The sequence below is a fragment of the Annulohypoxylon truncatum genome (assembly GCF_022578515.1).
Source record: "Annulohypoxylon truncatum strain CBS 140777 unplaced genomic scaffold F4807scaffold_19, whole genome shotgun sequence".
In the NCBI taxonomy this organism is placed as follows: domain Eukaryota; kingdom Fungi; phylum Ascomycota; class Sordariomycetes; order Xylariales; family Hypoxylaceae; genus Annulohypoxylon; species Annulohypoxylon truncatum.
Window position 1 is genome coordinate 230,788 of NW_025953805.1, and position 25,138 is coordinate 255,925.

The 25,138-nt window shown below is 49.1% G+C and overlaps 5 protein-coding genes and 1 non-coding gene across 6 annotated transcripts; 3 read left to right on the forward strand and 3 right to left on the reverse strand.

The window, feature by feature from the left end:
* Nucleotides 1–942: 942 nt before the first annotated feature.
* On the reverse strand, nucleotides 943–3,787 carry F4807DRAFT_105926 (uncharacterized protein). The gene is made up of 3 exons (XM_047992691.1): nucleotides 2,395–3,787; nucleotides 1,711–1,800; nucleotides 943–1,271 (listed from the first exon to the last, which is right to left on the reverse strand). Exons 1-3 carry the CDS (start codon nucleotides 3,545–3,547, stop codon nucleotides 1,165–1,167), a joined length of 1,350 nt encoding a protein of 449 aa, XP_047853497.1. The 5' UTR covers nucleotides 3,548–3,787; the 3' UTR covers nucleotides 943–1,164.
* A 1,568-nt stretch (nucleotides 3,788–5,355) lies between these two features.
* Nucleotides 5,356–8,240, forward strand: F4807DRAFT_428318 (uncharacterized protein). The gene is made up of 2 exons (XM_047998255.1): nucleotides 5,356–6,443; nucleotides 6,492–8,240. The coding sequence occupies exons 1-2, from the start codon at nucleotides 5,505–5,507 to the stop codon at nucleotides 7,641–7,643; spliced, it is 2,091 nt and encodes a 696-aa protein (XP_047853498.1). The 5' UTR covers nucleotides 5,356–5,504; the 3' UTR covers nucleotides 7,644–8,240.
* A 581-nt stretch (nucleotides 8,241–8,821) lies between these two features.
* On the forward strand, nucleotides 8,822–8,919 carry F4807DRAFT_t87. Its single transcript has one exon. It is a non-coding gene; the product is annotated as a tRNA-Gly (tRNA).
* Nucleotides 8,920–10,808: 1,889 nt separating this feature from the next.
* On the reverse strand, nucleotides 10,809–17,981 carry F4807DRAFT_105965 (PP2C-domain-containing protein). Its single transcript, XM_047992692.1, has 3 exons — nucleotides 17,428–17,981; nucleotides 11,151–17,175; nucleotides 10,809–11,092 (listed from the first exon to the last, which is right to left on the reverse strand). Exons 1-3 carry the CDS (start codon nucleotides 17,589–17,591, stop codon nucleotides 10,892–10,894), a joined length of 6,390 nt encoding a protein of 2,129 aa, XP_047853499.1. The 5' UTR covers nucleotides 17,592–17,981; the 3' UTR covers nucleotides 10,809–10,891.
* Nucleotides 17,982–21,719: 3,738 nt separating this feature from the next.
* On the reverse strand, nucleotides 21,720–22,966 carry F4807DRAFT_105987 (uncharacterized protein). The gene has a single exon (XM_047992693.1). The coding sequence runs from the start codon at nucleotides 22,640–22,642 to the stop codon at nucleotides 22,013–22,015; it is 630 nt and encodes a 209-aa protein (XP_047853500.1). The 5' UTR covers nucleotides 22,643–22,966; the 3' UTR covers nucleotides 21,720–22,012.
* Nucleotides 22,967–23,096: 130 nt separating this feature from the next.
* On the forward strand, nucleotides 23,097–24,724 carry F4807DRAFT_428326 (Dynamitin-domain-containing protein). The gene is made up of 3 exons (XM_047998256.1): nucleotides 23,097–23,278; nucleotides 23,337–23,396; nucleotides 23,455–24,724. Exons 1-3 carry the CDS (start codon nucleotides 23,240–23,242, stop codon nucleotides 24,628–24,630), a joined length of 1,275 nt encoding a protein of 424 aa, XP_047853501.1. The 5' UTR covers nucleotides 23,097–23,239; the 3' UTR covers nucleotides 24,631–24,724.
* Nucleotides 24,725–25,138: the final 414 nt, after the last annotated feature.

Consider the following 25,138-nt stretch of genomic DNA (forward strand, 5'->3'; position numbering starts at 1 on the left):
GAGAAGCGTCTGAATTGGCCCGGGTGTATGTCCTGTGTATGTCTCGTCACAAACTCACCGCGAAACAGGCCAATCAATCCTCGGCATCGTTCTCTTACACACCTTAACATCTGCGTTGCCGCACCTCAACATCATTGGTGCTTATCACCACTGAACCTCCCTGCCTCTTGTACTACCTATTGTATTTACCCCTTGCTTTTTTATATCCATCTTTGCGTTGCACAAGAGACAGTCATTTTCTCTCCCCCGGCACAGACAAGAGGGCTGAACGGGTAGGAGACCAAGATACCTAATTACCTAGATTGCGACCTTCTGCACCAAGTTAGAAGCTCGGGACTTCTAACTATATGGGCTGTCTAATTGCGCCTTGTCAATCGACAGCGATTTAACGATTGCAACGTCTTCGAAACCCCCAATTCGATTTATACCACCACCTTTCTCCCGGCTAGACATTAATAAGTACCCAAACCTAAGGTTGTAGGAATAGACAGATTCTCGACTTTGCCTTTCTACCTTGAAAAATATCCCCCCGCCCCTAACCATTGAACTAACAACGCAGCTTAAATCAATCATTGCCATTTGCCTGGTCTCTCGAAGACGACATCTCAGCGTCCATGAGTCTCTTATCCTATTGCGACCAGTCGAGTTTTCCATCTCAATATGGCTGCGGCCACGGTTACGGAATTATGCGTAGGCGTGACAAGAAACGTCTATGGTCAGCCACAGATCCAACCTTCCCCAGCGACAGTGACCCCTCTGTGGGATGAATTAGACTTGCAGACTCGATTGGAACTTATTGCGAGAGCGTGGATTTTAACTGCACCTGCACCATCATTGGTATGTATCTATGCTTCGATGTTCCTATTCTTTTTTTCTTTTTTTAGTGTTGTAACCACGACGATTTTATGGATATACCGGCGAACTAGTCGGCCTCATAGCGCTACCTGTCGTTGGCGTAAACTTTGAGAGCGCTTAATCCTCAGCCAATTACGGCACCGGTCGAAACTATAAGCTGACGGGTACGCTCGGCACAGGAACAAAACTCCAAGTCTTGTCACCTCTCCAAGCCATTAGTATTACCCGATCCCACTCCGAAACGATCGCGACGACTGTTGGCATCTCGCGATGAAGATTCTCTACCTCCCGAAACCCCGGTCGATCCAACTAGAAGTGGCGATGCCGCTTGCCAGCGAAATCCTTTTCACTCAACAGACTGCTCGCCTCCAGCGCCGGATGATTCGCGTCGGCGTCCCAAGCAACGCCAAAGCTTGCTGATTAGTGACCCGTTAACCGAGTCATACTTGGATTTCTCGTCCGAGGCTGGCATCATCCAACATGCCAAGAAGAAGAAGAAGGCGGGCCCCCCAGCACCAAACTCGTTTAACTGGGCAAATGAGTTAGATAAAAATGCTGTTGGTGGAGATGGAGGTGGAGGCGGAGATCAAAACGGCAACACAGGAAAGTCCGGCGGAGATGCAGGCGGCGATGGCAATGGAGATGACAACGGAAAAGGTGGTGATAAGGATAAGAAAGATAAGGATGAAGAGAAAGAGAAAGAAAAAGAGAAGGAGAAGGAAAAGGAGATCAAGAAGGACGAACCAGTCGATAACAAGCCCGACGATGTTTGGGGCTCTTTTGAAACAACAACTGGGAAGAAAAAGAAAAAAGGCAAGAATCTGGTTGAGGAGAAGACAGAACCTGTGGACATACCTTCTAGGCCTCCTGAAACATTCCACGAGATCAAGCTAGATGACCATGGACCGTCACTAGATATCAATTTTGGCGGCAGTACGCCGGAACCTAAGTCCAACCTTCTCAGTACGTGGGGTAGTCGTTTGGCTACTGGCACATGGAGCAGCTGGATTGGATCCAAAGACGCTGACAAACATAAAGAAGAAAAGAAAAGTGACATCGACAGCGGTAGTGCTTGGAGCCTCAGCAAGTCTCTGTCTACTAAGAAGGACAAGGCAGGCTTCAGTTTTGGCGGCCTCGATGCTAAAGCAGAGGCTAAGGTTGAAGAGCCTATTATCTCCCTCGACAAGCCCGAGGAAAAGAAGGATGATACTTTCGACTTCGGCTTTGTCACTACCACTACTACCACCACCAAGAAGGATAAGAAAAAGAAAAAGTCTAGTGCCTTGGAGGAGCTGGAGGCCAATCAGAAGGCTGAGAAGAAGGACGAACTGCTTGTCGAAAGCCAGGATTTGGGGTCAAGTGCGGCCACTGATGCCTGGGGCACAACTGCGAAGAAAGGGAAAAAAGGTTCTGCAATATTAGTACCCGAGCCCGTGGCTGAGGCTCCTCCCACCACGGTAAACGATTCGCCCACCACAGGCAAGAAGAAGAAAAAGAAGGGTGTTATTGAGGAAGTAAAAGAACCGGAACCTGCAGTACCTGAACCTGAACCTGAGCCCGGGAACGAAGACCCTTGGGCTAACGATTGGGATTCGACCAAGAAGAGCACAAAGGCGAAGAAGAAGGGTGGTCTAGAAGTTAAAGAGCCCGGGCTTTCCGCACCTGAGCCAGAACCTGCACCTGAATCTGCTGCTGATGACGCCTGGGGCTGGGGTATCTCAACGAAGGATAAAAAGAAAGGTAAGGTTGCAGAGAAAAAGGTGGAAGAATCGGCTCCGCTTGAGACCGAGAACAAGAAGGAAGTAATTGACATTTGGGGTACCCTGGGTACCGCAACTGCAAAGAAGGATAAGAAGAAGGGCAAGACCGCCAGTGCTGATCCCGAGCCTGTGGCTGATCCCGAACCGGACCCGGAGCCTGAACCAGTGGTTGAGCCTGAACCTGAGAAGAAGTCAGAAGACGACTGGGCTGTGCCTACCGCCACCAAGAAGAAAAGCAAGAAGAGTAAAATCGTCTCAGACCCAATACCTGATCCAGCACCTGACCCTCCAGCCGAGCCAGAAAAGAAGGACGATGATTTGGGCGGTGCTTGGGGTATAACTTCCACCAAGAAGAAAGGTAAGAAAAGTAAAGTCGAAGCGCCGGATCCCGAACCGGAAGCTGTTCCCGACCCTCTATCAGAGCCCGAGAAGAAGGAAGATGATTGGGCTAGTTGGGGTGATTCCACCTCCAAAAAGGACAAGAAAAAGAAGAACGGCATCGTTGAGGAAGACCCGCCCAAAAATGCCGAGGCTGAACCTGCACCCGATCCTGAACCTGAGCCTGCCAAAAATGAGGCCGAAGATTTCCCTTCTTTCACGCTTACGCCCAAGGAAAAGAAGAAGAAAAAGAAGAAGGGTGCTGTTGTGCCTGATCCAGAACCGGAACCAGTACGAGAGCCTACACCAGAACCAGAACAGGAGCCTATCAAAGAGAAACCTACAGAAGACGAGTTCTCTACAGCACTAGGCGCTTCCTCGAAGAAAGACAAGAAAAAGAAGAAGAAGAGTGCTGTCGAAGAGACGCCGCCTGAACCAGAACTAGAACCAGAACCGTTACCCGAGCCGAAAACTAAGGCGGAACCTGCCTTGGACGACTGGGCGGCCACTTGGGACACTTCCACTACTAAAAACAAGAAAAACAAGAAAAGCATCTTGGACGAGCTCGCTCTAAAGGAATCAGAGTCGCCTTCCGCCCTCGACGATGACCCGTGGAGCTCAACTCCTTCTAAGAAAGAGAAGGAGAAAAAGAAGAAAGGCAAAATCACTACCCCTATCGAGGAGATTACCGAGGAAAAGGAACAGAATCCACCGGCTCCGGAACCAGAACCGGAGCCGGTTCGTCGAACCGCTGCCGAGGAACCGAGTTCTAGTGTCTGGAGCTTTTGGGGAGCAATTAAAAAACCTGTTAAAAAGAAGGAGGAGCCTTCACCTCCGCCGATTGAAGAAAACGATGGCTGGCTGGGCTGGAGTAAGAAGAACCTCAAGACCTCGACCGCTCTAGTGGAACTAGACAAGGAATCCGACGACCACGAAAATCCACCACCCGCTGTACCCGAGGCACCCAATGCCGTGGATGGCGACGATTTCTGGGATAGTTTCGGTGCCGGCAAGGACAAGGATCGAAGTAATCTTATGCCTGATTCAATCGAGGAACCTAAGAATGATGATATTTGGGGTCTCTCCACTAGTTCGAAGAAGGACAAAAAGAAAAAAGGAAGCAAGAATGTCCCGATCGAGATTGAGAATGGCTCTCACCTAAACGGCGTTCAACCCGATTCTGTTGAAGAGGGCAAAGGACTCGACGATGATTGGGGTTGGGGGGCCCTAAATAAAGGAAATAAGTCATCTCCGCCTCCAGCACCCACGCCACCTTCCTTAGCGATGAGCTTATCAGGTCAAGAACTCGAAGAAAACGTTTGGGACGATACAAAGGCCGAGAACGACGAGAAAGCAGCAGCTGATGCAGCAGCATTGGCGGCTGAGATCGCCGCTGAAGAGGAAGAACTTGAGGCGCTAAGAACGAAGAGTGTGAAGAAGAAAAGGAAATTCACAAAGACCGACCAAAAGAGACTTGACGAGCTCACTGAGAACGCCACACGTCGCGCTGAAGAGAAGGCTGCTAAGGAAGCTGAAGAAGCCGAGCGACGAGAAGCCGAGGAAAGAGCGGCAGCTGAGGCCTTGGAGGCAGAAGAGAAAGCCGCTGCTGAAGCTCGCGAAGCCGAAGAGAAAGCTGCTGCTGAAGCGCTTGAAGCTGAGGTTGCCGCCGAGGAAGACGAGATCGCTGCGCTAACGGCCAAGAGCAAGAAAAAGAAGAGGTTTACCAAAAATGATCAGAAGAGACTCGACGAACTTCTTGAGAAAGCCAAAGCGCGTGCCGATGAGAAGGCTGCTCTTGAAGAGGAACAAGCTGCAGAGGAAGACGATGAGGAAGAGGAAGATAAGGAGGAGGAGGAGGCATTAGCAGCACGAGAGGCTGAGGAAGAGGCGGCACGGGTGGCAGAAGAAGAGGCTGCGCGTGAAGCAGAGGAACGAGCCGCCCGGGAAGCCGAAGAGGCAGCTCGCGAAGCTGAAGAACAAGCCAAGCGTGAACGCGAAGAGGCTGAGGCCGCCGCCAAGAAGAAGTCGAAAAAGAGCTCTAAGACCGAAGAGAAGAAGTCCAAGTCCAGCGGTAAAGATAAACTTTCTAAGAGGGAGCAGAAGGAGAAGGAGCAGAGAGAGAAGGCGGAAAGGGAAAGGGAGGAAAGGGAGAAAGAAGAAAGAGAAAGGGAAGAGAGGGAAGAGAAGGAAAAGGATAATCGCAGGAGCTTCGACGACGACGACGACGACCTTGATCTTGACAATATCGACTTAGCTCCCGAACAAGTGGATGAACTCTTGTCAGGCTTTGCATCTCCTCCTAAGCCGTCGCCCCCACCTGTTAAATCGGATGCGTTTTCTTTCTGGGGTTCTAAGTCCAAGGCTAAAAGCTCGTTACCGAATCAGGTAAGTAACACCAAGAAATCTAGTCTAAGCGAGATTAGATGTGCTGAGTCATCACAGTCTCTCGAAGATGCGACAGTCGAGGATGCGCCATCATCCTACAAGGCTACCACAACTGACGACGATTGGATGAAACCCAAGAAAACCAGGACTAAAGGTAGCAAACTTTCCGAGAAGCTAAAGAAATTTGAACCAGCCAAAGAAGACGAAGACGATGATCTGATTGATGCGCTGGCTGCTCCGCCGCCAAAACCACGTGTTCCTGTCGCTCCATCCTCCGAGGAAAGGTCGTCCAAAGATCTACTTCCAGGAGCTTTCCCAGATGAACAAGACGAGAACGAAATTGTTGAAATCGTTGATATGGCGCCGGTAGAGAAGAAAAAGAAGAGCAAGAAGAGCAAATCCAAGACTATAGAGATACCCCCTCCACCGCCTGAGGTGCCCGTTCCCCCACCAGCTGCACCCGAAGAGGAGCCCGAAGAGCCCGAAGCCCCCCCCACGCCTCCCCCGGAAAATAGGTCTTCTAGGAAAGAACGACCAAAAATTAGTCGCGATGCTGGCGCGTCTTGGGGGGTGTGGTCGGCGACACCTCGCAAGGAGGAGAAGAAGCCTAAACCGAGGTTTGAAGAGAAGAGACCTAGGAGGGAGAAAGAGAAGGACAAGTCATCTTCCTCCAAGGGCTCCTCATCCGACAGGGACAACAGGGCAGAAGAACGCCGAGAAAAGAAATCTACGTCACTTTCCAAACATCAGCGCACAAACAGCCTATTTCAAAGCACCCCGCCGATTTCTCGCTCTATATCGACCCGAGAGAAGCGTCCGCCCATTAGCAAATCAAGTTCACGTCGTCATTCGGTTGAGATGACAAGTGGTCTAGCGTCGCCTCCACCAGAAGACGTACCTGCAATGTCCTCTAAAGCCGCGAAAATCTTCGGTATTGACAAGAGTCAAAAGACTCGCACGCGCAAGAGCTCCAACCCACACGCTCTAGACGAAGAAGATATTGTCATGGTTGGAGCTGCCGAACCGCCTTCGAGCCCCGAAAAGCCGATTCGTAGGCGAGCAAAGGTAAAGACGCACCTTCTCCCAAAGCAAGACATCGCTAATATGGAGCAGATTAAAGTTGAGGAAGACGTTTTCATGGCCGATGGATTCCCTGCCGAACCGACACCTCTCAAACGATCGAATTCGAGTGCTAAGAAAGGACTTGCCGGCCTTTTTGGTGGGCTTAAGACCCCACGCCCCGAACCACGTCCCGAAGCGCCACGTCGCCGTAGCACATATTATACCACAGATGACGAGGTCAGGCCTGATAAGAGACCTAGGCGATCTGTACGAGAGGCGCGGGATTATCGTGGTATGGAAGCCGACCCGGTAGATGAGGAGAGGGAGGCTCGTCGTGCAGCTCGCCGCCAAAGGAGAGCTGAAGAGAAGGCTGCGGAAGAGGCGCGCCTCGCAAAAGAGGAAGAGAGGCGTGAGAGGCGCAGGAGACAGGAAGACGATGCCGAAGCACGCAGGCAAGCCGAGCGTGAGGCTCGACGAGCTGAACGTAGAGCCGCCCGAGAACGCGAAGCGGAGCGGCTTGCTGCCGAAGCTAAAGAGGTCGAGAGAGCCGAGAGACGTCGCCAACGCAGGCTTGAAAAAGAAGCTGCCGCTGCCGAGGAAGCGGAAGCTGAAGCTCGTCGCGCAGCCCGGGCCGAACGACGGCGGGCGCGGTACGCCGAGGCTTCCGAAGACGAGGAAGAGCGCAGGCGGAGGAGACACGAAGCCAGACGCTCCGAGGAAAAGGCTAGCCGCAGACGCACGATGCCGGCTGACGAGTATGTCTACCCCCCGGAAAGGACTTCGAGATACGCAGTCGATGAGCGTAGGCGAAGCAAACCTGCTGCTTGGCCGCACTCAGGTACGGATTCTTGGGTGAAGGAACACTCTGATGCTGGGCCACCCCCTGAGGATGGTGGCCCTGTTAACGACCCACCTCCGATGGAAGATGATGAAGAGGCCCGCCGGGCCGCTCGCCGAGCTGCTCGTCGCCGCGCGAAGTATGGCGATGTCGAGGCCGAGATGGACGACGACCGAAGACGTCGTCGCGCACGCCGTGAGGAACGAGACCGCCGTGAAGAACGAGATCGTCGCGAGGAGCGAGACCGCCGAGATCGCCGTGTAGGTGGTTCGGATGGTAGCGGTGGAGCTGGAGGGCCGCGTGAGACCGTCTTCACTGACTCAACTCCTCGAAGCAGCTGGTGGAAGAAGCTTACTGGTTCTTGAGGTTCAAATTTTTGGATAGCGGGGCATGACCTCCTGATTGGCCGGTGGAGTAAAATATCTCAGATGTGTCTTTGCGGAAATTTGTTGCTCGAAGGCATTGCTCGGGCTTGTATCATTCTTGGATTGGTCCTCGTGTTATCTTCATATACATTTGAGGATACCAGCTCCCTAACATTGGCTCTCGTTGCCCTTGTTCTTTTTTTCCTTTTTTTTTTCTCGGCCAAAAGGTTCGCTAGTTTTGATTTAGGTCATTGTATTGTATGGTGTAGGATGTACAGCGTTTGAGTATGCTACGTCTCAGTATGTACGAGTGACGTGGCAAGGCTGAGCGGGATGGGGATTTCCTACCCCAGACGACACCCGACCCCACCCGATTGGGTCACATTTATGATTTTACATATCTATCATGTACGTTGGGAACGACATAAAGCAGGAGTTTTTGGTTGATATGTGGTTTGAGCGATACAAAATCGATATACCCCTTAACTTATAGCCTCGCGATCTATTGGGTATGGAATAATTTAAGTCAGCATAGCGTAGCATAGCATCACTCGTTATATAAGGAATGAAGAATAATGAAAGAGTTGAAGACGTTTGCGTTTGTTGATCCATACACTATTATTATATCTTGTGTCCACTCACGTGAAGTTGTCTCCATATATGTATGCGATATCCCTTACCCCTTAAGCACATAGCCGGAATTCCAAGGCCAGTATAGACAGCGCTGTTTGCATAGGCATGGGGCTAATTAGGTATGTGTCGATAGGAAACTTGCTATTTCCAAAGTCTCGTAAAGAAGTAATATGGTGTAATCTAGTGATGGGAGATTAGAAGTAGATAGCCCTGGATAATCAAGTATAAACTGAAGAAACAGAAGACAGAAACTGAGTGAGGTAGACCGTATAAGGGAGTCACCACCACATCAAACAAGACCATACACAAGGCTAGCCTCGCTTCTACGTCATAGATACCCCATTGGAACTGCTTTACTCGGATAGGTACCTTGGAGAAGAAGGCAGGGACGCGTCTCAGACGCGTCCCGCACGTGCCCCCCTGCCTCGCACTGCCGTCCCGTTCCTTCCTCCGGCCGATTGCCCGGTATCTAGCCGGCGGGCTTATAAGACACCTTTGTCAAAGCTTCAAGCACACGAAGATGGGAAAGGATTGATAAGAAATAGGCACCTATGGAGCAGTAGTTTAGCTTATTCCCCTCCCACGCCCCGGCGATCCGGGGAAGGGTAAGGGAAAGACCCGGGTGCGAATCCCGGTGGGTGCAATTCTTTTTTCTCCCTTTCTTTTTTTATCTTTATGTAGGTACTCTCCTTTTTAGAAAGTACCTGAAGCTGGAGTGCGGACAGGCACATGATTCCATCTTCTATTAGTAATCTGACTTCAAGTAGTACTTTACGTATCCGTGATTCCTTGCATGCTCGTTTGCCTCGCATCCTGCTCTTCATATACCATTTTCCTTATCAGATCGAAGGCCTGCCTACCTACCTACCTACCTTGTAGGTATAAACGAACAGCTTCTTGACATCCATTTCACATGCTCCTTTATTACCTTTCTAACTCCTCACCAACCACGTTTTTTTCCCGGACAGCGTCCCAACATCCTCCCCTAAACATGCCATCTCCCCCTAGCAACCATCCCGCCCACCCCCTATCCAACACATCTCTGAGAGCAACCACCCAACCACCCAAACCCCAGCAACCACTTGCAGAAAGTTTTCAAGCTTATAAGGAGTAACAAACTTCTGATCAGTACCCGCCGGGGAAAACCCGGTGGGTAAGTCCAAGTGGTGTAATCAACAGGCGTTCGAATCAAAGTTTTTGTCGTAGGTTCGAATCGGGCTCAAAGTTCTTTTTTTCTTTTTTCCTCCCTTTTCTTTTTTTGCCTCTTCTTCCCCCCCGCCCCTTTTGATTCAGGACAGGTACAAAGTAAATATCGAATGAATTTCTGTAGTGTAAATGCCGCCGTGTATTCATCTTTATCGTTGTGACATCTGGTCGCATTATCCCGAGTATCGGTTGATGGTGAGATTCACTTGAACCAAAACAGGCGATTGTCCCTACTACTGTAGACGTCGCAGTGTAATCGAGAACATTCTGAAATATTAGATATAAGATGCACATGTACATATTATCATATACAAGTAGGTAGTTATAGATACTGATTCGGCCCCCGCCATCCATCCGGACTAATGATCGAGTAATCTATTCTCACAAATCGAATCGTCCTTCCACATGTGACATTCTTGCCCACGTAGCGCATACACGTCAAATATCAACAAGCACATCCCTCTCAGGTCACTCACTCACTCGCACACATCTCAAGACACGAAAAACAGCACATAAATCAAAGCAATCATTCCATCGACAAACTCCAACCGCCTGCCCCACATAGGGGGCTCCGCGTGTTGGATTTGCCTTGTTAGCTACCTACTCGAGGCAACCTCGTTCATTGTACGTAAGCATACTGTATCGAAGCACAGGACAGATAAAGAAGTGCCAGCCGGCCAGCCAACCAGCCGTAATAACGACGCCACACCGTGCCAAGCACAAGAAGACGTCGATGTCGAACATTTCCCGTCACTGAAAAATCGATAGGAATTTTAGAGGGGGTAAAAAAAAATAAAAAAAGAGGGAATGAATCCGTCCTCTCCCGCTTCTTTCCCATATTTCCAGTTTCGCAGTTCCCAACTGCCTTCCCCCCCTCAAAAAAATAAGATGATAATAACGCCAACTCGCGACCGTCTGTGTGAATTTAGACAGACGACGGCGCGGCCAATTATGCCTGTAAACCCCCCACAGATGCCATGCCCAAAGTAACAGGAAGGGCTTTCGTGTCTAACAAAAACCACACCATTTTCGGATATTCCAAGTAACGCATAACGTAGTAGAGTTGCTCTCGGGCGTTAGGTATGGCCGTCGAAGAGCCCCGCATTTTAAACCCTTCGTTGCTCGCAGGACGCCGTTGTCGACATTTAGCCAACCTGCCTAAGACTTGGAAATGCAGAAATGAAAGACAAAGAACCTCGCCCCCTCCAGAAGCAGTCATAGCGATATCTTCGTCGTAGCACATTACAAGCCATTTATTATATATAGGATGGGTATTGAAGTCCCATTCGAATGCGTCGAGTAAAAACTTAGGGTGATAATGATGTTAAGAAACGAGAAACAAATGTTGTAGTAATATAATACAGGGGAATAGAAGTGTGGAAGGGTGCCAAGGGCGTAGCCAGTTAGATTCAGTCCTCATTGACGTCGCTCTCGTCATCTTCGCTATCAGTGGGGAGGTCTCCAAACTTGGCCTTATATCTCTCGAGCTCGGCCATCTGGATAGCGAGATTGTCAAGTACGACAGCCATTGGCGTCCGGAGATCGTCTAGTGAGTGGATAGGGCCGCTGCCCATGGCAATGTGTCGCATCGTAAGCGTGGATATACAGGTCTTCGGAGTTGTAGGTTAGCAAACACGAATGTACAATTTTTGGATTCAAAATTCATACCTCTATACGGCTCACTTGATGTTCCATGAAGTTAAATAAGAACCGGTCGGTGACCTCGCCCCCGCGTTGTATCATACGCTCTAAGAGTTCAGTCTCGGGAGGCTGTAAGCCTCTGCCGGACATTTCTTCCAGGGTACTGCAAAGCATTTCCAAGCGCAAGCTAACTTTCCAGAGCGGCCAGATGATCTCCGGATCAATTCCAAGATTACTTCCAGCCTGAAGCATAGCAGGTTTCTCAGCAACCTCAGCCGCCGTCGCAGCGCTGTTATGATGTTCGATACGGCCGGCGAGGACATGCGGATAGAGTGAGTATATGTACTCAGGGTTTTCAAGACCCTTGAGTTTCCGCTCTCCAATGTCCTTCACTTCGAATCCTTGCGAGCTAAGAGACTTTAATTCCCTTCTGATTGATGACGATGTGACATCGTCATCGAATGTATCGTCGGAACCCGTAGACCCGACACGATCAGCTTCTTGATATGTCTCAAGACAGCGCTGAATTTCCGAAATGAAATCCGCTGACACGGTAATCTGACCCCCGTCGGCTACGGAAGATATACGAGACGCCTTGTTCACCATCGGACCGAAATAATCCATGCGGCGTGTAACGGGATCAATTTCGGCTACCGGCTCGCCGAAATGGATACCCATCCTGACCGATAACCCCCTGAATATAAGGTTGTTATCTTTGTCATAGGTCTCTTGGCAGGAAACTGAGTTGAGAATTTCCGAGGGCCAATCAACGTTGAGCAAATGAGTTTGAACGGCGAAGCACCACAATAGAGCCGAGGTGGCAGTAGGGAAGGAGACCATAAAAGCGTCACCTTCAGTCTTGACTTCATATCCACCGATTCTCCGGAGTTGCCGCCGCATGACCTCGTTGTGTAGTTTGATCGCAGATCTCATAGCAGATGGATACATTTCCCATAGATTAGTCGAGTTCTTGATATCAGTGAAAACAATAGAAGGCTTCTCAGTGGGAGCGGGAACTTCGGCTTCGAGTCGATGTAGTGTAGAGTCTTGCACTTCGCCCTTTGCCTTTCTGCCTCGCTTGATCGGATATTGAAATTCGTCTGGGACGCCGGAAGGATATAGTGACATGCTCTGCCCTCTGTGCAGACGGGCCGACCGTTCCTGGCGTCGCTTGAGATCGGCGACACTGATCATCATGATCATGATTTTTCCATTTGCACCATAGGCGATAGCAAGGTCTCGCAACTTGTGCGCGGCACGCATAAGATCGCCTCGTTCTGATCTGGTCACGTCAACAATTAAGCCGGGGGTAAGATACTGCCATAGCTCCTTCGTGGCTATCAAGATAGTTTCATCCTGCGGCGTGATCGAGGTCTGTGTGATATTGGGAGCTGCCTGCACAGCCGGCATCAAATCGACGTAGCCAAAGGCACGAGAGATGTCGAGTAAATCATTGAGCTTCCCTTGACGCGACACCCAGCCTCCAGCATCCCGTATTCGTTGACGCTCGTTAGGCTCAGCAGGATCATGTTTCCGAGTCAGGATTTTGTGTGAACCGTCGGATTGAATAAGCATTGCTTGCGCATCACCAACGTTGGCAACATAGAGCTCTTGAGCTTGGAGATATGCGACGGTGGCAACTCCCCCAGAGTTGAGATCTTCCTTGCTAAGGACTACTGGTGCTGATGAACCACGGTGCGACGTTAATGACCTCTTCTCGGTATGCTCGATAGCTACGGTGACAAGGTCCTTGTTCAGGGCGAGGAAGGCACGCCTGAGCGCATCCATAGGAGTCTCATTCTGGCGTGTCTTTAGAGCCTTCAGCTCCATCGTAAAAATATGACCAAAATTCTCGTGAAGGTACTTGGCGATCTTAGAGCCACCGCTAGATAGCGCTTGCCCGTCGAACAAGCCTAGAAGCGTTTCCGAATCGGAAGAATTGAACCTTGGAACGACTAGATCGATAGTTGACAAGTGCTCGTTCCTCCCTAAAGTATCAGCCATACCATATGGTAGATGGCCAGCTAATGAACCTGATGTTCTGACACGGCGATCTTCACTCTGGTCCGGAATGCTTGGGTTGGTGAGAGTGACGTCCATCAATCCGAGCACACGGAGATTCAGCAGTCGTCCGAAATCAGTGTATTGCTCGCGATTGACAGCCCCTGGACCAAGATTTGTCTGCTTGATTTCCAAACGTTTGTTTCCTGACAAATTGAGAAATCGCAAGTTTGGATTCAAGTTCCAGTTCCAATCGTATGGTACGTTTGAAATGTTATACTTTAGCGAATTGTTTCCGCAATCCAACACGGCCAATTTTTTAGCCCGTGAGATATCCGCCGGCAGGTTAGTAAATTTGTTGTTGTTAATGTGAAGCACCTGAAGCAAGCTATACTCCTCCAAATCGTCAACCGGCAGGCTGGTCAGATCATTACCAGAAAGGTAAAGTTCCACCAGTTGAGGCCAGTTCTTAATGCAGCGTTGTGGCATATCACTGAGGTCGTTATATGACAAATTGAGAACGCGTAATTCTGCTAGGAGTATAAGCTGCTCGAATACATCATCATCGAGCTGATTGTCGGCAAGACATAAATTTCTTAATGAGCCGGCGAACGTGTTGGTCAACCGATTGGAAAGCCCGGAATCTTTTCTCGATGTTGCGGACGGAGTCATGGTCCCATTAATACTACTACCAGCCGTCGTGGCTCTCGAGACGACCGAAGTTTTCCGGCCTCCCTTTCCGTAGACTGATACGACAGAACTCTTACGGTCCGCGCCGTTAGGGACAGGAGAAGGCCCCACACTGAGCAAAGTGCTTGAAGCTTGGCTAGGTCGTCGAGACCCATCGGGCATTAGATCTTCGGAGCTGGATGTTTGAGACAAGGCTCCCGTTAGCGTCTTGTTGCTGGGAGTAGGAGTGCCTGAAGATTCCCCGGGCGTTTGAGGCGGACGTGAAGCAGGCTTTGGGAAATTCTCGAGTACATTGGAGGAAGCATTGAGCGTCTCCAGTTTGTTCGCCCACCATATGTCCATTGGCAACTTCCTAATGTTGTTCCCTCTGATATCCAGGACTCTTAGCTCATTCAGACAACCGATTTCTGGGGGCAACTCGCCCACTGAATTGTGGGCGATGCTGAAGTGATCTAGCCTTCTCATGTTACCAATGGTATTGGGGAGAGACACGAAATAATTGCGATCTAAAACAAGTCTCTCTAAGTTGATCATATTGTTGAACGAGCTATCGATGCTCGCAAGTTGACAGTTCGACAGGTTGAGCTGCTTAAGAGTAGGCACAGGACTGGTTATTTCGAACTTAGTGATGGGGTTGGAATTCAACTTCAGATTGCGGACTCGCTCGAAACAGCCGACAAACTGGGATATCGTGTTGTGGTCTGCCGACAGAATTTCTAACTTGGGCAATTCGGATACGATGTCAATGGCGGTTAGCGTGTTATATTTGATGTCCAATTCTCGGAGATTTATGAGGTCTCTCAACGTGGATGGCAATGATCCCGCGAGCCTATTGTTGGTCATGACAAATTTTTCGAGGTTCCGGAGCTTACCGATCTCATCGGGGAGAGATGAGATCGAGTTGAAACTCACGTCGATATCTACCAGACTTTCCAGGTCACATAAGAAAACTGGAAACTTTTCCAAGAAATTCGAAGATAGATTCAGAGACCGGAGAGACTTGAAAAGGCCGAATTCCTGAGGTAGGCGGTTCAGACGATTGTTCGCTAAGCTCAGCTTCAACAACCCCGTGAGACGACCAAGCTCAGCATGATCCAAGTCCTCTAAGCGGTTATTAGACACATCAAGATATGTGAGCCGACCTGCTCTTCCAATACTGATAGGAAGTTTCCGGGCTTCATTATTAGAATACTTGATGTCGCGTAGTTGAGGGCATGCTTGGACGAAGTCTCGCGGGAGATCGAGTGAAAGATTCCTGGAAAGATTCAGAGAGATGATATCGCCAGTCTTAGAATAGAGGGTTATCGGGATCGTGATTAGGTTTCGTCCAGAGAGATCAACGTGATTAAACTTCGTGGCCCTACCAGATCCGAGGTCCTGTGGACTCATTTGGAAATGATTGTCCCTCGCCGACAAAAACAAGAAACGGCATAGGTAACCATTGTCCTCTCGACCGATATCTTCTAAGCGATCTTTCTCTTCATATCCAACCTGCTGCAACAGTCTCTTCTGGATCAGGAGTGGCTTCTCCGGAGCGGATAAGACTCGGGATAAGTCATGCTTCCTTAACACAATATGGTAGTTCTCAAGGCCTTCGGTGACGAAAGTTTTCTTAACGACTTGCGCCATAACGTCGGTCACAGTCGAGTTCAAGGGCATCTGCACTGTAGCAAAGGTACCATCGGCTCGGAATACTCGTATGCAGTGAGGGCTCAACTTCTCTTCTGGCCGAGGCGGTGTTCCAACATCGTCGACCTCCGGCGCATGAACATCCCTCTCTTCTGCGTTACGACGGACAGCCCAGCTGTCTGGCGCATTCCATGCTCCATTTCCCTGTGCCGAAACTGGTTCCACCAGCTCGAAATCCGATTGCTGGAACATCGTCGAACTATCCATGGGCGTTAGAGGCTGCGGTTGTGCCAAGATACCTTCCATATCGTTAAGATTCGTATCGAGATGGAACACCATGCCCCTATCGTTTCTATCAGTCGGACCAATGTGCTCATCGGGGTCATCGTAGGCCTTGTGCGGACGCCCCTTCTTAGCGAAAGGAAATTTGTTATTAAATGTCGCTTGCCGAGGATTGCTTGGACGGACTGGAGGACCTGGAGAATCTAGACTCGGTAGCGGTTTATCGTACGACGGCTGAGCTTTCGATAGGTCAAGTCGCGACGACGATGGCGCGAGAGACCGTGTGGAAGTAGGCATGCCTCGTAAGCGGTGGTCATCCTTATGCTTGTGGCGTCGTAAGCGTTCGAAGATACCCCGTTTCCCGGGTGCACCAGGCGACGTCTGGCCATCGATAGATGCGAGCCTACTACCGGTACTATTGCTGCTTGGAGTAGGACTCTGTGCTCGCGATCGCGACGCTGTCGGCATGGATCCTCCTCTGTCCTTCATATTAGCCGTGCTCAGGATCGAGTCTTCGCGGCTAGCTACAGGTCTGAGCGTGTTAGGATCATCATTGCTTTTATGATGACGATGATGATTAGATAGGTGCACGATAGAGTGTCCGGAGCGCTGCGAGGAGGAAGTCTTCGGCGGTATCTGCCCGAAAGCCTCCTGCTGATACCGCTCTTTGTCCGGGCCGGCTAACATATCACGAACTGGAGCTTCACCGTATTTAGCAATATCATTAGCCTCTTGATATAAAAATGGGACTACTTCGCTCGATGGCACGGGCGTTCGCGGTCGGGAGGATGACGGGGACGGTTCTCTAGTGTGGTCAGTGGCGTTGGAATCGTTTCTTCCTCGACGCGGCCGATTAAAGGAATAAGAGCGCTGTTCTTTTCCTGGATTTTGGGAAGATGGTGGTGGTGGAAGGCTGGTCTCGGACGAGTCGCGTCCTGGGAAATCTTCCCCGAAAAACCCCTGTAATTTCTTGAACCCGCCTCTGCTACCACTATTTTTCGAACCTTGGCTACTAGCCGTTGTCACGCTGGCCGCCGATGGCCGCCTATCATCAGTAAAATACGCCGCATCGGGAGAATCATTACTCGAAGCTTGAGCATTCCTCGAAGAACCAATTCTAAGGGCCGGCGATAATTGTGAGGCAGTAGAGACATTGTCGCTCGAATCATTATAGAAGCTCGTACCAAAGCCGGTCGGGGACGCGGCCGCGCCGCCGTTCACGGACATCCATGGAGCTATATTCTGGGCGTTCGGACTAGCCATCGGGGGATCTCGTTGAATTTGTGGAACACGACCACCGGACGGATCGAGGACGGCAAGATCGCGACGATAGTTCGTAAGGTCGCTCATGCGGCGACTGTCGAGGAGGGAACTGCTAGATGCGGTCGAGGAGGGCGACAAGGCAATGCGATGACCGGAGGCTGTCGGCGAGATGTCTTCCTTAAATTGTCTGTGTAGGGCGCGACAGGCACCCGCTGTTAGTTGTAAAGACCTTCGCTAGGAAGCATTCTGTGCATGAAGTGATCGATCTAATGAAAGGAAAAAAGAAGCTTCAATTGGTCTCCCCATCATCCCACTTAATCTGACTAGGTGAGAAATACTCGATGGGTTTCGGACTAAAATGTGGCAGGGCCATGTACTCCCCATATTTCATTGAACTCGAGATTATAATATTACGGAGAAAGGACAAGGCATGACGTACCTGATTTTGACATGGTCGCCAGTCTTGATGGGCTTCGGCGTAGCTTTAGTCGAGGCCGAGGAGACGGAAACCGAACGACTAGGAACGGTTGGTTTCAATGTAATGTTTGAGTGTCCACTGCTGGAACTCGCGAAGGAGGTGATGCGGCCGTCATCCCTCGTCATTGTAACTTTTCACCTTCACGACGGTCCTCGCAGTTTAGGTCAATAGGGCGGCGCCATCAAAGGGAGGTAAGGTGGGACATTTCCCGGCAAAAAGAAAAAGAATTATAGGGTTCGTATGTCTCGTATCGTAAATCGTGAAGCTAGGTGGAGGTAGGTATAGCTAGAGGTGGAGGTATGTATCTTAATGCGGCGGATGTGATCCAGACTGCGCGGAGAACAGCAAGCGTTCCGATGTTTGCCAGAAACCAGAGCCTTAGCAGGTGTACATACAAAAAAAAATACAAGAAAAAAGGATATAGCAGGCAGAGAGATAAGTCAGTTAGGTGGGCTAACCAAAGACGAAGGATACACAGTATAGCCCGACGCCGAAAGTGAGGGCTGAAAGGTTTTGGTTTAAGCAAGACTTAGATTGGATGTAGCAAAAAAAGTCAAGCAAAGCAGGGCGGAGCGGTAGGCAGGGCAGGTGGTGCTTCCTGCTCGCACTTGCAACAACTTGCATTTGCCATCCATGGATAGTACACTTTGCGACTTCTTGCAGGCGGCGGGTACCAAGTACGAAAGTACAATACGCATGTGGTGTCAGATTCAGGTGGAAGTGGCTCTGGGGGCAGTGGCTCGGGTGTGGTATGTGCTACAACGGCTACAACGGCTGCAACCTTCGGTACAAGGACGGCGTGAGGGAACTAGAGGGAACCGCTGGTCCTAGCAAAGTACATCTAGAGGTGCATTAATGTATATCGACTAGATCGGTGGAACCACTAAATCTTTTTTTGGCGAAGACATCCCAACTTGTACTTGTCACACATTATGGATATCAAAATACCTTAGTATCAATAGTTGGCCTCACCAGCGATTCTATCTAAATTTTAGTCTGCCTAGGTACTATGCAGATTCCAGATCTCGATTGACATTGTAACTACGTCAAGCCATTAAACAATCCGATGTTATCTTGAGGCTTTAATTAGCTGTCTACGAGTTCGAAGGCTGAATCATAAAACGATTCGTGGATTAATAATAAGTATCGGAGTGTCGTCACCGTTTCAAGCCTCTACCCTAATCGTTTGGCCGTACTAGAAGACACGGGCGTAGTGGGAAGACCCGTTATTAGCGACAAAATTGAAAAGAAAAAGCTTTTCCAACCCGCATTGCCGTTTCGCGATATGCAGGTTCAACTCAACCTGTCGCCTCTTCGACTTTATAAAGTATCGAATGTTACTCGTCAAAGTCCAGTCACATCGTTCTGCATAGTAGTAAGATGCGGTGGAATTGCAATGCCGCTTAAGGATACCGAGTCTCACCACATGCCTACTAGTATATAAACGAATTTAATACGTCGTTCTCTACGTGTGTTGGCAAAATACGGCAGCTCGTTTCCTAACCAATTACCCAGCCCGAACAAAGAGATATTAACTTGGCGAAAGAGTCATGCCCGATCTTCAATCTTACATCTCACTCATGAATCGGCGCTCTCTATCTTGTCGATTGTGTCGCTTATGACTCGACAGCTCGAGTGCGGAGGACCCGCGACTCGGACCAGAGCCTCAATCGCTTACCTACATCCCATCCGTGGTTCATACAAGTGAGGCGCCTTACATGCAAAGTTCGCCTTTTTAGTGTCCCGGCCATGGCCTCGGTGAAAGCCAAAATTGCGGGCTTTTAAACGGGCTTTGACCACCTCAAGGTCTTTGCGTACATACATTACCGCCCTCAAAACCGGGTTATGCTCCACAGATGTCGACACCCCCAGAAAGCCCTAGCTTCGCTCCCGAGATCCTTGTTCACAAGCGCGGAATATATTCCCATAGTACATACATAAGTCTCAAAAAAGTCCTGGGCAGCTTGGCTAGGTGTAGGTAATCGGTTGGAAATGCTAGTTTGTTCGAGTTCATATAACGGTATGCGTTGTCCTATCCCTGATTCCCTGCCAATTTCATTCACGTTCACAAGACTTTCTTTTTATATTAAATATCTCACCCATGGTTAGATCTACATAGCAAATACTTGCTGGATCCATGTATGTTTGGGGTTTGGGGTAAGCGTGTAGCTACGAAGACAGCTAAGCAATAGTGATGCGCATTCAGAGGATAGTGTCCATCGTAAATTCTCCTAGCCCCCGTTTCCAGGTTTATCTAATAACATGAACACCAATCTTTCCTCGAAAAGTCGACCTGTCACTCCGCGCTATTCTCTGGATGGGAGCAAAGAAAATTGGATTCGTCCGCATGTCGCAGCTATTGCGAGATTACCTAGGCACTATTCCCGGGGACAGGTCCCGCCGCCTACCCACGGTCCGACCGGCTTGCATAAGGCTTGTCAACTCATATTAAAGTGCTGTTTGAAGTTAAAAATACCTTTGTTGGTAGGTCCAGGTAGTTCCTGTCAAATGTCACGGGGGCGGGGATAGGATGATAGTGGATGGGAATGCGCCCAATCCGCGCCCGGGAAGTCTGTTGCGGCAAGTTCCCGCTTCTCACGCAAACGTTGCATGTGCTTTTAAAGCTAAGGTTATTTGTCAAGACCCCCAACCCAGCTCTACCGTCATTGGCTTTTCGTAAAACGTGCGTGTGTGTGATGAGAACGTTAGACCTCATATCAACTAATTTTGTTTGCGATAGTGCTCCTCACATGACGAATAACCGTTTATCGGTAGGGTCGGTAAAAGGTTCCGTGATACTACACATACGCGACTACGTGCGCGACTTGCGACGAAACGTACGACAGGACAGGCCTTGCAACCCGCCTAGCGCCAACGTCCATCCCGTAATAATGCGATCCGTGGTTAGGGGATATCCGAGCTCCGTCGATCACCCAATATCGTTCTGATAAGCCGTACTCAAACTTGTATCTTACATAGGTAATGAACAAGGGTTTATGTGTGATTCGAATTTGGGAACACTCAGATGACGATCTAGGTTACCTTAGTGATTGATAAACGATAGATTGCGCTTTGCCTAGCGTCTGACGTATGCTAGATAGTCCAGGGTATCTAAAATTCCGATGCGCATTGCATATATCAATATGGAGGCTCTGTGCTGATCAGATTGTGGTCGGATTGTAATCGTACATCCATGGATTAGGTAGCTCACAACAGCACGTAGCATCTATATGTAGGTATGAAATATGACAGCTTCCGTGTTCTGCACGAATCTGTTACGCATCAGGACCGACTGAAAAATACAGAGAAATCGGTCTATAAGATGTTCTCGTATGAAGCTCATCAGGTTCTTATTTATTAAGGCTCTTCCTCTTCATCACTCACTCCAGCGACAACGTCTCCTATGTCTTCATATAGAAGTTCTCCAACTTCAATGCTGTCTTGCATGATCTTCCGTGCATCTTCCTCTGAGGCATCCATGTCTTCCATAATTAGGCGGACCGCCAATTCAGGCACCAAGACCGCCTGGACATATCCGGTATAACCTCTTGCGGAAACAAGTCTGTCCTCGATCGCGCGTTTCCGTACGACGGAAGACAAAGTCCGCATGATGTACTCAGTCATTGCGCGGAGCCCCCGTGGCCCGTAATAGCCAGGCGTGAGACTATCTTCGGTTGTGAGCAACGTTCGATTCTTTCCAGATTCGACGTTCTCCCTAAGAATGTCGCGATAGTACGACTTATGGGTGCCTTCCAAGATATCCTTCAAAAAGCCCTGGTGGATCTTGAGTCGACCATCGAGGGTTTCCCAGTTGATCTTGGGATATCCTTTTTGAGTTCTAGAACTCAACGCGGTTTGTCGTTTGTGCAGCCTGCAGAATGCCGTCTGTTTCTTAATATTCATCCTGCCACGGTCTGAATATTTCGCCAGCAGCTCGGCATCAACTGCTTCGTGACACATGGGACATTTCGCTGTAGTAGCTACTGGGTCATCTATGGTTATGTCACCTACTTCTTCGTCCCATTCATCATCCTCAAATACAGCGCCGAGCTTATCGTCGCCATCATCTAGATAGTCTAATTCGTCCAATGCGTGCAACTTGAACGCTGGTCTCTGGGTAAGCTCCTCCGACTTGGCTTCAGGAGATCCCCGTCGTATCTTGGCTTTAGATTTCCTTGGTGCTTTCCTTTTGGGCTGCTGGCTAGACTTTGCTTCTGATGCCACATTCGCTTCATCATCTGTGTCAAGTGCTCTGATTTTGCTCTTTGCTGGTGATTCGTCTGAAAGCAAAGAAGCATGTCGAAACGAGGGTTTGACTTGACTTGGACTTGAACTCAAAGATGGTAATTTGAATGACCTAGAGGACTTAACCTTCTCCGGGCTGAGACTTTCAGGTTTAATGAATCTCTTCGCTGGAGGGGATGGATCAATTGTAGAACCTGGACTATCTTGGTATGTCTTGAATGATTTGCTTGGTGGTGGTGATTGATCTAAGAATTGGTGGGAAATGACGTTAGCAATCTTCACAGAAGGTGAGGACTATACGTCACTTACTAGGTCGCGTAGCCGAAGATCTAAAGGCAGATTTCTGTGACAATCTCGGTTGTGAAGACTTCGGTTGGGATGAGGAATAAGTCGCAGGACGTCTTGTATTAGATTTGGTTTTCTTGGTCTTCTTCCCTGTGAAACCAAATTCATCCGTTAAATGACTACTCACTTCGGGGGCGGGATCCTCCTCGGCAGCCCTTTTCGAGCCAGCTGAGCTCGAGGGCTCGTCAGATTGAGAGTTGCGTATGGCTTTCTTCCCTTTTGATGATTGTGTGGGTTTTTCTCGTGCACTTCCCCGCGGATTCCTTGTCTGCGAAGAAGGTTGCTGGGAACTGTTGAAAGTAGTGGGCTTGATATCTACATATTGACTCCCATTGTCATCATCATCGGAGTCCTGCAATCGGCGGTAGTCCTTTTCCTCATCACTACTGCTCTCAGGTGGTGCATCGATAGACTTGGGTTCTCGAACCTTCCCACCTCCTCTCATTTGAGAGGCGGGGACCTCATGTTTGACTGCAGTGGTCTGACCTCCAATCTGCGATAAAAGGCGAGTTGGCTGTTGTCTTGCACTTAGTCCAATACGTCTTTGTTGATTTTGTTGCTTTTGTCCTGGTTTGATAATCGGCATTGGACCTTCCGTCACAGGTCTATTTCAAGTATATATCCGATTCATGAAAGTATCGATTTGATTGAGATTCCCGACCATGCCTTGACGGAAAGTGCGTAAAAATTAGTATAACCGAGGTAGGAGATCGGTAGCTTATTGAGTTAGCCTCCAGTAATGAGTGAGAAGTGGATGAAGCATATGTTATATAGGGATTAAAGCCTGACAAAGGAACAGAAATAATGAGACGATCTTAGAATATATGCACCAGGAATTAATTTCGCGTTGTTGGTGACTCAATGAGCCTCATGGTTTAGCAGTTGGATTTGCAGGATTGACAAATGGTGAATGAAAGAGTGAACAATAATTCCTTAACGATGAGTGAGCAAGAACGACGCGTTTAAGACGCGTTAGGTTGCAGAAAGCAGCAGCCACAGCTTCAGCCACATAGAGTACAAATGGGCAGAAACAAGCACCAGGTGGATCTTGCCTCCTCTATGTTCATTTCAGCTCCACCGAACCTTAACTTAAGAGCTTCGGGACATTTACAGTTGTTTGTACAGATATATCACGTTCCAACCAACCACAGGATCTTGATATTAGCGTAGGGGAATCCTGAACATGGCGTTAAACCGAAAATATGCTGCATTGCCAGATTTGGTACGTCGAAGCTCTTGGAGTTCTCGAAGCTCTATATGCCATGCTAATCGGTGTGTAGGACTCTGCGCCTGACATCTACGAGACCCCCGAGTTGACGGATGATAACTCCACTATTCCGGTAAGAATATGATTATTATTGGCAGTGACGTGCATCTAATCCTAAGTGACTCGTTCAGACTACCGCCGGTCGATCGCAGTCAGACAATGAGTTCGACGATGACGATGATGACGATGCTCCAGGGATCTCCCACTCGAGACTCCGAATAGATCAAGCTCGATCTAGATTTATGCCCTCGCAAGTTGACGCCCGAGACGTGGATTTTTCAGATCGACTAAATGGGAAACGAAAATCATACAAAACCTCTAGTCGAAGACAACGAATACTGGCAGATGGTACTGAACAAATTGGTGATCTGAGCGATGAGGAAGAAGGCGAAGAACTAGCAAGAAAGATTGCGCGTCTGAAGCGCGAGATTGAAGAAGCCAAAGAAGAGTATGGTAAACAGAAAGCAGAGTCAAAGGGATCCGGCTCAGATCAGGATGAAGAGCTTGTGTCACTTAGCCAGGCTTTGGAAGAGATGTCAACTTTGCCAGAGAGGGACATAGCCGTTCGGGACTACCAGAAATCCAGCAAGCAATCAAAGGATGAGAACCAAGACTCGATTCGGTCGGTGGATGGGGCAACCTATACTGTCACCTATGCGCCAAACTACGAACAGAGCCATGCTCTTGCCACAGCTGCCGATTTTGATCGACGACTTGTACTGCTCGAAAAGGCGATTGGTATTACCTCGTCATCTATGCCCGAGTTAGAGGGCAACGGCCTACCTCGAGCTATCATGCCTACGTTAGATACGCTTCAGAACCAGATCTTGACGTTGTCGGAAGCATCTACGTCGTCTCTCGACAGCATTAGTCGCCGAGTACGGACTCTGACCCAAGAGGCCGAGCAGCTAGAGAAGTCTAGAAAAGCTGCTAAGGCTGCACAAGACTCACTGGCGTCTGCAGGCGCCTCTCCGGTGGAAGTGGATGATTCGGAGCATACAGCCAAGGTCAATGCGCTCTACGGCACTTTACCAACTATTGAAAGCTTAACACCTCTTCTACCTCCATTATTAGACCGGCTCCGCTCGTTAAGGGCTATTCATGCTGACGCGGCAACAGCAACTGATACGCTAGAACGTATCGAGAACTCGCAGAGTGAAATGGCAGCTGACATCAAGGAATGGAGAGAAGCCTTGGAGAAGATTGAATCGTCTATGGGTGAAAGAGGGACGGCCATGACTACTAACATGAAGGTGGTGGAAGGATGGGTAAAAGACCTGGAGGCCAAGGTTGCTACGTTGTCGTAATAGTGGAGGTACCACTTGGTGTTCTGTGACGTATTAGTTCTGATACCCTATTGAATCAATGATAAATGTGATATTTAAGTATTTTTGAAGACAATTGATCGTTGACGTGCCGGAGTTTCTATCACTGCCCTACTCCTATTTGTCATACAACTAGGAGTATAATTTACCATAGATATGCATCTAATAATACCTATGCGCTAAAGGTGTATGAGAGTATAGGTAGTGAAGATGAAGCCTTAAGGTTAAGGTTCCACTAGTAATGTTTAACTTATCGATAAGGATAGTGGTCCATGCTCAAGAAAGAAAGCCCTACCCACAACTAGCACAGCTTAAGCGAAACTTGGATCTTTTCGATTTGATCAAAAAATTTCAACCTACCCGCCTTTTGACAAATTTCCATATTCGCGACTCAGTAGCAGCAACCCTTGCAAACCTCATCACAAGTACGCTCAACACCTCCGAAACACCTTCGAGACTTAATTCTAATTAGAATACTCAGATCGCCAAT